The 11,577-nt window shown below is 39.3% G+C and overlaps 1 protein-coding gene across 1 annotated transcript in view; it reads left to right on the plus strand.

Annotated features, from left to right (window-relative positions):
• The window catches only part of LOC124149095 (carbohydrate sulfotransferase 15-like), a 37,760-nt gene extending 26,183 nt beyond the window's left edge, over nt 1-11,577 (plus strand). The window contains exons 5-6 of the mRNA XM_048380638.1: nt 9,777-9,924; nt 10,361-11,577. Of these exons, the coding sequence (XP_048236595.1) occupies nt 9,777-9,924; nt 10,361-10,542 (330 nt within the window). The 3' untranslated portion in view covers nt 10,543-11,577. The remainder of the gene's footprint in view (nt 1-9,776; nt 9,925-10,360) is intronic.

Below are 11,577 nucleotides of genomic sequence, written 5' to 3' on the forward strand. Positions count from 1 at the left end.
TTCGATCGGGCCGTCAAAATGGATATTTCCAGCCGTTTGGCCGCCATCTTGGATTTAAGTTTTTCTTCGTCAGGTTGCCATGGAAACCAAACTTGACAACGAAATGAATTGATATTCCCAGCACTATTAGATACAGACCATGGGAAGATGTCTGCAAAGTTTCAGCTTTGTAAGTTAGATAGTACGTGAGAAAATGACAAAACAGAGTTTTGGTGGACAGACGCGCGGACGGACGGCGGACATGCATATCATCAAAATTTACCTATACATGTGCTAGAACTGGTCGGGGTAATGCATAATTACCAACCACTTCCACCATACATGCAATAACAGTCGCGTGAGAGCTCGCCAAAAAAAGTACATTTTCGTTTTACGGACCACCTAAATGACCTTGACCCCGTGACCTTGGTGACCTTGAATTTTTTTAAATGGTTTTAGTCCAGCTACCCGATCCCAGGGTCAAAAGTGCCAAAATCGCAAAAATAAGGATTTCTTATTAGGGCTCCCTGCCATCCTGGCAAGAGCCCTATTGTAATTGTTCGATTTATTATTATTATTATTATTTATTATTATTATTATTATTATTATTATTATTATTATTCCGCCGATTTTTGTTCCAATCCTACCTCCAAAACTACTGCTCAGAATCTCTTCAAAATTTCCACAAAGATAGCTTAGGTCCTGAAGCAGATACCACAAAAATCCCAAGACTCTAGACTCAAAGACTAAGGGCAGATAACTCAAAACAACTTTAAAAATCGCGATTTCAACAGCTAATATCTCCGCCACGAAAGCTCCAAAGACTTCCAAAATTCTTGAACTGGTGCGCAATCAGATGGCCAACAAATTCTCTACACATCCAATGTAGCGAAATTGCTTCGTTTGGCCTCCAGATCGGATTAAGTGTTTTTGCACTGTTTTTTAGCAGATATCTCAGTACTTGACTCCCAAAATCTCCTCAGCTCAAACTACCAGCTCGAAAGCTTCCAAACTCTCCAGACTTTGGCTCCAAGTACCATACTAACAACTTCAAAGAAAAAATTCTGAGATATGTCTTCAATGGCCGCCATATTGACTGCAACTTCCGGCTGAAAGTTATTTTCAAACTTTTTATAGGACATCTTTAGCAAGCTCTAGCATTGGAAACTTATCAGGTAAGGCACTTGAACAACTACTGATGAGTCTTGCTTTGGTTGCTGAACAAGATCTATTCTTGCTCTTATGTCAAAAGTCACGTGATGTGGCGGCCATATTGGATTTAGCTAGCCTCTCATATTTTTACTTTGTAAACTACGTAGCTGCTAAAGTTCTTGATAGAAAGTGCTACAAATTACCACAATGCACCAGCATCAGACGCTGAACATTTCCTGTTCTTAGCTGTTTGTCAAAAGTTGCGTCATTTAGCGTCCATATTGGATTAAAGACCGTGAAAATGCCAAAAGTGATAAAAACGGCACAAAACAGCATATATCTCCGCCAAAATTGCTCCAATAGCTACCATATTTTGCATGTGACACCGTCATGAGATAGCGATCATTTTCGATCGGGCCGTCAAAATGGATATTTCCAGCCGTTTGGCCGCCATCTTGGATTTAAGTTTTTCTTCGTCAGGTTGCCATGGAAACCAAACTTGACAACGAAATGAATTGATATTCCCAGCACTATTAGATACAGACCATGGGAAGATGTCTGCAAAGTTTCAGCTTTGTAAGTTAGATAGTACGTGAGAAAATGACAAAACAGAGTTTTGGTGGACAGACGCGCGGACGGACGGCGGACATGCATATCATCAAAATTTACCTATACATGTGCTAGAACTGGTCGGGGTAATGCATAATTACCAACCACTTCCACCATACATGCAATAACAGTCGCGTGAGAGCTCGCCAAAAAAAGTACATTTTCGTTTTACGGACCACCTAAATGACCTTGACCCCGTGACCTTGGTGACCTTGAATTTTTTTAAATGGTTTTAGTCCAGCTACCCGATCCCAGGGTCAAAAGTGCCAAAATCGCAAAAATAAGGATTTCTTATTAGGGCTCCCTGCCATCCTGGCAAGAGCCCTATTGTAATTGTTCGATTTATTATTATTATTATTATTTATTATTATTATTATTATTATTATTATTATTATTCCGCCGATTTTTGTTCCAATCCTACCTCCAAAACTACTGCTCAGAATCTCTTCAAAATTTCCACAAAGATAGCTTAGGTCCTGAAGCAGATACCACAAAAATCCCAAGACTCTAGACTCAAAGACTAAGGGCAGATAACTCAAAACAACTTTAAAAATCGCGATTTCAACAGCTAATATCTCCGCCACGAAAGCTCCAAAGACTTCCAAAATTCTTGAACTGGTGCGCAATCAGATGGCCAACAAATTCTCTACACATCCAATGTAGCGAAATTGCTTCGTTTGGCCTCCAGATCGGATTAAGTGTTTTTGCACTGTTTTTTAGCAGATATCTCAGTACTTGACTCCCAAAATCTCCTCAGCTCAAACTACCAGCTCGAAAGCTTCCAAACTCTCCAGACTTTGGCTCCAAGTACCATACTAACAACTTCAAAGAAAAAATTCTGAGATATGTCTTCAATGGCCGCCATATTGACTGCAACTTCCGGCTGAAAGTTATTTTCAAACTTTTTATAGGACATCTTTAGCAAGCTCTAGCATTGGAAACTTATCAGGTAAGGCACTTGAACAACTACTGATGAGTCTTGCTTTGGTTGCTGAACAAGATCTATTCTTGCTCTTATGTCAAAAGTCACGTGATGTGGCGGCCATATTGGATTTAGCTAGCCTCTCATATTTTTACTTTGTAAACTACGTAGCTGCTAAAGTTCTTGATAGAAAGTGCTACAAATTACCACAATGCACCAGCATCAGACGCTGAACATTTCCTGTTCTTAGCTGTTTGTCAAAAGTTGCGTCATTTAGCGTCCATATTGGATTAAAGACCGTGAAAATGCCAAAAGTGATAAAAACGGCACAAAACAGCATATATCTCCGCCAAAATTGCTCCAATAGCTACCATATTTTGCATGTGACACCGTCATGAGATAGCGATCATTTTCGATCGGGCCGTCAAAATGGATATTTCCAGCCGTTTGGCCGCCATCTTGGATTTAAGTTTTTCTTCGTCAGGTTGCCATGGAAACCAAACTTGACAACGAAATGAATTGATATTCCCAGCACTATTAGATACAGACCATGGGAAGATGTCTGCAAAGTTTCAGCTTTGTAAGTTAGATAGTACGTGAGAAAATGACAAAACAGAGTTTTGGTGGACAGACGCGCGGACGGACGGCGGACATGCATATCATCAAAATTTACCTATACATGTGCTAGAACTGGTCGGGGTAATGCATAATTACCAACCACTTCCACCATACATGCAATAACAGTCGCGTGAGAGCTCGCCAAAAAAAGTACATTTTCGTTTTACGGACCACCTAAATGACCTTGACCCCGTGACCTTGGTGACCTTGAATTTTTTTAAATGGTTTTAGTCCAGCTACCCGATCCCAGGGTCAAAAGTGCCAAAATCGCAAAAATAAGGATTTCTTATTAGGGCTCCCTGCCATCCTGGCAAGAGCCCTATTGTAATTGTTCGATTTATTATTATTATTATTATTTATTATTATTATTATTATTATTATTATTATTATTATTCCGCCGATTTTTGTTCCAATCCTACCTCCAAAACTACTGCTCAGAATCTCTTCAAAATTTCCACAAAGATAGCTTAGGTCCTGAAGCAGATACCACAAAAATCCCAAGACTCTAGACTCAAAGACTAAGGGCAGATAACTCAAAACAACTTTAAAAATCGCGATTTCAACAGCTAATATCTCCGCCACGAAAGCTCCAAAGACTTCCAAAATTCTTGAACTGGTGCGCAATCAGATGGCCAACAAATTCTCTACACATCCAATGTAGCGAAATTGCTTCGTTTGGCCTCCAGATCGGATTAAGTGTTTTTGCACTGTTTTTTAGCAGATATCTCAGTACTTGACTCCCAAAATCTCCTCAGCTCAAACTACCAGCTCGAAAGCTTCCAAACTCTCCAGACTTTGGCTCCAAGTACCATACTAACAACTTCAAAGAAAAAATTCTGAGATATGTCTTCAATGGCCGCCATATTGACTGCAACTTCCGGCTGAAAGTTATTTTCAAACTTTTTATAGGACATCTTTAGCAAGCTCTAGCATTGGAAACTTATCAGGTAAGGCACTTGAACAACTACTGATGAGTCTTGCTTTGGTTGCTGAACAAGATCTATTCTTGCTCTTATGTCAAAAGTCACGTGATGTGGCGGCCATATTGGATTTAGCTAGCCTCTCATATTTTTACTTTGTAAACTACGTAGCTGCTAAAGTTCTTGATAGAAAGTGCTACAAATTACCACAATGCACCAGCATCAGACGCTGAACATTTCCTGTTCTTAGCTGTTTGTCAAAAGTTGCGTCATTTAGCGTCCATATTGGATTAAAGACCGTGAAAATGCCAAAAGTGATAAAAACGGCACAAAACAGCATATATCTCCGCCAAAATTGCTCCAATAGCTACCATATTTTGCATGTGACACCGTCATGAGATAGCGATCATTTTCGATCGGGCCGTCAAAATGGATATTTCCAGCCGTTTGGCCGCCATCTTGGATTTAAGTTTTTCTTCGTCAGGTTGCCATGGAAACCAAACTTGACAACGAAATGAATTGATATTCCCAGCACTATTAGATACAGACCATGGGAAGATGTCTGCAAAGTTTCAGCTTTGTAAGTTAGATAGTACGTGAGAAAATGACAAAACAGAGTTTTGGTGGACAGACGCGCGGACGGACGGCGGACATGCATATCATCAAAATTTACCTATACATGTGCTAGAACTGGTCGGGGTAATGCATAATTACCAACCACTTCCACCATACATGCAATAACAGTCGCGTGAGAGCTCGCCAAAAAAAGTACATTTTCGTTTTACGGACCACCTAAATGACCTTGACCCCGTGACCTTGGTGACCTTGAATTTTTTTAAATGGTTTTAGTCCAGCTACCCGATCCCAGGGTCAAAAGTGCCAAAATCGCAAAAATAAGGATTTCTTATTAGGGCTCCCTGCCATCCTGGCAAGAGCCCTATTGTAATTGTTCGATTTATTATTATTATTATTATTTATTATTATTATTATTATTATTATTATTATTATTATTCCGCCGATTTTTGTTCCAATCCTACCTCCAAAACTACTGCTCAGAATCTCTTCAAAATTTCCACAAAGATAGCTTAGGTCCTGAAGCAGATACCACAAAAATCCCAAGACTCTAGACTCAAAGACTAAGGGCAGATAACTCAAAACAACTTTAAAAATCGCGATTTCAACAGCTAATATCTCCGCCACGAAAGCTCCAAAGACTTCCAAAATTCTTGAACTGGTGCGCAATCAGATGGCCAACAAATTCTCTACACATCCAATGTAGCGAAATTGCTTCGTTTGGCCTCCAGATCGGATTAAGTGTTTTTGCACTGTTTTTTAGCAGATATCTCAGTACTTGACTCCCAAAATCTCCTCAGCTCAAACTACCAGCTCGAAAGCTTCCAAACTCTCCAGACTTTGGCTCCAAGTACCATACTAACAACTTCAATGAAAATATACGTATGTGATATGTTGCCCTGATAGCCCTTGTCCTGGCGATTCCAGAATACCAAACAGATTAACTCTAGCTCAACAGACAACGAAACTACAGAGAGTTGAAAATAGCACTCTTTGGCCCAGGTCCATAAACTTGACAAATAGCACAACTCTAAATACCCGTAGCTGAACTCTAAATACCCGTAACTCCGAAACTACTCGTCCGATTTCGACCAGATTTGGTATATGTATATTGAGTGGGGATGTCTGTGCTACCACGACCAATTGTAGCGACATAGGAAATAAGACGACGGGGAGAGAAATTATGCATAATTTATGTATAACAACATCTTTCAGCATCTTGCTCCTAACCAGATCATTCTATAACTGGCAGACTAGGCAATCTTTAGTATTTACATGTGCAATTCGATATTAAAATGCAGTCACAAATCACAAATCCTACATACATCAAACTCTTATTTCACATGTTCTGAAAATGTCATTTAGTGGGGGTGACATGGGTGCTTTACGAACTCTTCAAACATTTTTTAAAGTAAAAGACACTGAAAGAAGCAGCCATAGAATCACAACTACGTCCCGTTCACTGCACTTCAATCGCCAGTAATACTGTGTCCTCTTTGCGCTATACGCTACATGATTGTCGATAGACCAGTGGTATAGGTTTATTTATATACCAAACTACAGTCTGCAGTACGTGAGCTTTGTGTATAGTTTTCGGCTGTGGACTACAGAAATCAGTTACCAGGGTCAATGAGATACAGTGTTTATACAGCTGATGGATAACGCAAGCAGAAACGGACTATAGAAATACATTTACGTTTGCGCTCGCATGTTCAATGGTTCTGCATAGAAAACAGTGTAGCTGAGAGTAAATAACGACATCGTGTGTTTGTTATGTGAAAACTAATATCTGCATCAATTGGCGCGAATTCACAATACACATTGTCAACAGAGTTAAGCAAAGAACTGCGCATACATGTGTATTGGCCTCACAGCGTGTCAGCGTACCTCAGTCCCATGCGGCCGGGTCGGTCGGTCGGTCGGGTGCATATTGGAACGTGATCCACGTGCACGGCAATGGAGAGTGAACCAGTGGTAGCGCTATATCGGATTACCTAAGCTTCTGGCAGCGGGGTCATCCGAGAGCCAAGTGTGGGCTCCTCCAGTCAAAACGGACCCTACCTCCCCACCCCAGGGAAACACCTCCTTCATAAATCTTTTTCGGACTGCGGGATTTACGGTAGGTTTGTGATTGAAAGTTTGATATTCCTGAACCCTCCGATTAATTTACTCGTACTTGTCATAATTGTATTACCGCAACTTCCAAGTATAGTAACCGACGGGTGATATGTTAACTTCATGTTTCGATAGCAGCGATTTCTATAGTCTGTTTCATTATGGATTTTCTTCACGCTGTTTTCAGTAGTCTCTGCCAGCAGAAAGCACGCATTTTGTACGTTTGTGATTTAATATCGCTGAACTTTCCGTTTAATTTACTGGTACTTGTCTTAATTGTATTACCACAATTTCAAGTAATAACAGACCATTTATATGTTCACTTCCTTTCAATAGTAGCGACTTCTATAGTCTGTTTCTGTATAGATTCTCTTCACGCTGTTTGTAATACATTCTGCCAGTGGAAAGTGCACAGTTTCCCGTACTTGTACACTAGATCCGTTCAGTTGCTCCCTGTCTAAAAGGATCGTTGTACAACATGTTTGGTTTTCTTTTTATAAAATGCCTTATTTTCTTTGGAACGGATTTCCGCACTATCAACTTACCTTTTTATAATACGAACCTGTTCATTTTTGATACTTCCATTTTTTCCTGAAAGATCCCAGATATAATGCCAACTTTAAGGAGTATTATTTACCCATATCATTATGGTTTAGAAACCAGTCCCTTTCTCAACCTACTTAAGTGCATTGATCTCCATTGTGTTTACAGCTAATCTTCTTTTAAACTTTGATCACAAACGCTTGGAAGACTTGGGGTTTTCTTAGCTGATTGGTTGAATTGCTTCAACAAGGAGATGACAAGAGATGACTGACATGTGTTCTTACTGTTAGATAATGTCCCAAGCCATCTCATCCCTGAGCACGGGTCAAATTACAAGATCCATTTCCTGCATATTACAATAACAAGTCACCAACACCTCTGCATGCTGGTATCTTCCATACTTAACAGGTACAGGGCCAAAATGGGAATTTTTTTCTTGGTCAAAACGGACAGGTGAAATATCCTATTGATAATCCAGATCATATTATAGTCGTGCACAGTATAGCACATATCCTTCCGCATATCCGAATGCTTTTATATAACAACAGGAGAAAATGCCTTAATGGTAATCAATTAGTTTTATTAAGAACTCAGTTTCAATGGTTTTTAGTACTCTGTATAACCAAAGTGCAATTTTACAAAAGTACATCTATGAATAGAACAGGATCCGCTTCCACAATTCTTACACAGCGGGAGCCCGACATCGCTGCTTGCAGCTATATTTAATTATTGTAATTATTATTTATTTATTATATTATAATTTCAATTCGTTATAACCGTAGTTCGTTGTAGGCACATATACAGCCTATATACAGCAAATGGACGGGACCCAGGAAACAGTTCGTTACATCCGTAACTTTGGTATAAACGTGTTCGTTATAAACGTAGTTTACTTTATAAACAAATAGTAATTCCAGAATCCAAGTCTTGTCTGGCTTCCAGATTTATTTTGCAACATCATATACACTGTTTCCAGCAGCTAACTGTTAATATGTATGTCTGTGCAAATTTGCATTGAAATACGTGTTTACACTATATCGAGTCAACATAAGCTCAGTAGGAAGGTATATTTCAATATTGCTGTAAATCACATATTTGAAATATTTAACATGTGTTTTAGTAGTTTAGTAACAATCTAGATCTCCCATGGATCATGTCTGAACTTTCAGATGTCATTTGTCAGATGGGGTACATGTATGTGATTAGGTTTAACGAAGTCACGATCCACAAGAACCTTGGGTCATCGCATGACACTTTCGTGCCATCGTATCACCTCCTCGCAGGATCTGTTCATGGCTTCGTATAACAGCACCCCGCGTCCGTGTCGTCCTACTGTCGCCATCTTGCAGGCAATGGTTATTTGTGAGGAAGAGGCAGGGAGCAGCTGAATGGGATTGTCACGCCGTTGTTCTTGTAATAGCACCGTGGTGTTACTTTTGTATCATCACATCGTACACTTATACCGTGCTTCTGTGTGTGTACACACACCACTACATGTTTGTCACAATGTTAGGAAATGGCAGCAATTGGCCAGCTCAGAGAAGTCGCAAATTGGCAATCGTATGTAAAGGTGAAGGAAGCGCACCACAAATATGCTTAATATCCATCAATTCACATGCGTGATCGTATTCAATGGAATGAGAATTACAAACACCAAGTGAATAAATATGAATATTTAAACGAAAGAAGGTAGGTATGAATGTCTGACTGACCATTCCAAATATTGCGTCATCAGTCGCAGATTATACATTCAGCAACAAAAAGCAATATGATGGAGACCCGTCTTCAGCAACCCATGCTTGCCGTAAAAGGCGACTATGCTTGTCGTGAGGGGCGACTAACGGGATCGGGAGGTCAGCCTCGCTGACTTGGTTGAAGCATGTCATCGATCCCAATAGCGTGGATCGATGCTCATGATATCAATCACTGGATTATCTGGTCCATACTCGATTATTTACTGACCGCCGTCATATAGCTGGAATATTGCTGAGTACGGTGTAAAACAACAAACCAACAACAATATGATGGATTGCGCGACCTTGATAGTGTTAATCAATGTCCTTTGGCAAAATCTTCAAATCCACTTCCTAGTGGCACACAAGGAAAGTCTCAACGCAACTATATCACTGAAAATGCCCAAAGCATGAAGAAACAATCACGCGTTTAACTGATAATCATGAAATTACAGGCACGAACATTTTTTGCACTGGAATATGGATACAAAACCTACATTGGATATAGATTTGTGATAAAACGTTTTTTAGTCATCTTTGTTTTCTATAGTGCATTATTATTATTATGTTTCAATTGTCGTACATCTGTCTTATAATGCTTATCTTCTTCAGACACGCATCTTCATCGGATATTACTCAGTGTATATGAAGGAATGGCTGAATGTTTTTAGGAGAGAAAATTTTCTTATACTAAGGACGGAGGACTACAATCACGACATGAAGGGAACGCTGCGAAAAGTGTATGATTATTTGAAATTAAGTAAGTTGTCATATATATATTTACTAAATATGTATTTTCACTCATTTCCTGTGATCTATTCTTATGATTTACATCTTTATTTTTCCCTTTGCTCCCAATAGAATGGTTTTCTGTAATTAATCCAGATGCCGTTGAAGTTTTATGTTTCATATGTTCTTATATTTTGTTTATAATAACAACACATTATTGAGGATAGAGTGAGTGAGTGAGGTAATGCTTTATGTCACATCGGCAATATTTCAGCCATATCGTGACGAGTATTGAGGATAGAGGACTGCCACAACTTCTTGAAAGGTCAACTACGAACAGTGTTTGATTATTTACCAGATGTTTAATATGAATATCATGAAAACAAAGCAGAATTGAAACAACGAATATATAACAAAGATTTATGCAATAAAAAAAAATTTTCAATGATCGGTGAAACTTATTTCAGATTACAATGAAGAATTCTTGACTAGTGTTGTAAACATACCTCATATGCACGTCACTGAGAACAAGAAGAAAGCTGGACCGATGCTAAAAGAAACTCGTCTTTTGCTGGACAAATTATACCGACCATACCTCGAAGAGTTAGCTGTTCTACTCCAAGACAAGAGGTTTCTGTGGTTGACATGACTCCGGCATAGGTACAGCATGTACACCATACAGAAGAAACTTTTAGACTGCTTTGTTGAAAATATGCTTTGGTGGTATAGTCCTATAAATGTTGCACCGTAATATATATCAAAACCGTTTTGGTACTTGTGATACCTCTCAAACAACAATGTCGGGCAAAAGTAAGTTACACTTTGACCAAAAATTATAAACGTTATGAAACCGTTACAATGCTGACAACAGCCATCCAAAAACTGCCAACTGATGTCCAAAATACAACTATGGTACCCGTATCAAATACTTCAACATCAAATAACCATTTCTTGGTCCTTTTATATAGCCACCATCACATATGAGTGTATTCTTCCTTTTACCCGGCAGTATAGCTTTTTGTCATGGTGATGTGAACCTTTATTTAGTTATTTCACATGGAAGTCGTGCAGGCATCCGACTAGATGACAAAACCAACAGGGCCACTCCTGTCAATGACTATAATCAATGGTTTCTTGTACCCGATTTCCTCAGACGGTGGTTCAGGGTTCTGATCTAGAATTCCTGTTGCTTAAACTGATGAAGTCCTGGCATAACTGTACCAAGTTAGTGTAAATTCGTTTGTTTGTTTGTTTTTTAACGCCGCACTCAGCTATATGACGGTGGTCTGGATCAGACAGTTCGGTGATTGATATCATGAGCATCGATCTACGCAATTGGTATACGTCAACGAGTCTTAAAATCCGATCCCGATCCCTTAACCATAGGTTAAGACTTTATCTAACCTGTTTCTTCATGGGTATTCATTTGGTAAAGGTTCCTATGGCTTACAACGTGACATTAAAGACACTGGTTCCTGATGTTATAACTGAATAATTCCTTTTGGACTTTGTTCCATTTTGCAGCACATGTTTTTTGTTATTTTATTAAGTGAAAATCACTGGGAGGCACGACGTCGTCACGGTCAATGCATGCATTCGTAATGAAAACATGCGCAGGTTAATCTCGAGCTTGAACTACATTGCGTTTTGTGACTTGTCTTCACGTAAGAATGTACAGCTTAAT

This window comes from Haliotis rufescens, unplaced genomic scaffold (assembly GCF_023055435.1).
Source record: "Haliotis rufescens isolate VD_foot unplaced genomic scaffold, xgHalRufe1.0.p SCAF_32, whole genome shotgun sequence".
In the NCBI taxonomy this organism is placed as follows: domain Eukaryota; kingdom Metazoa; phylum Mollusca; class Gastropoda; order Lepetellida; family Haliotidae; genus Haliotis; species Haliotis rufescens.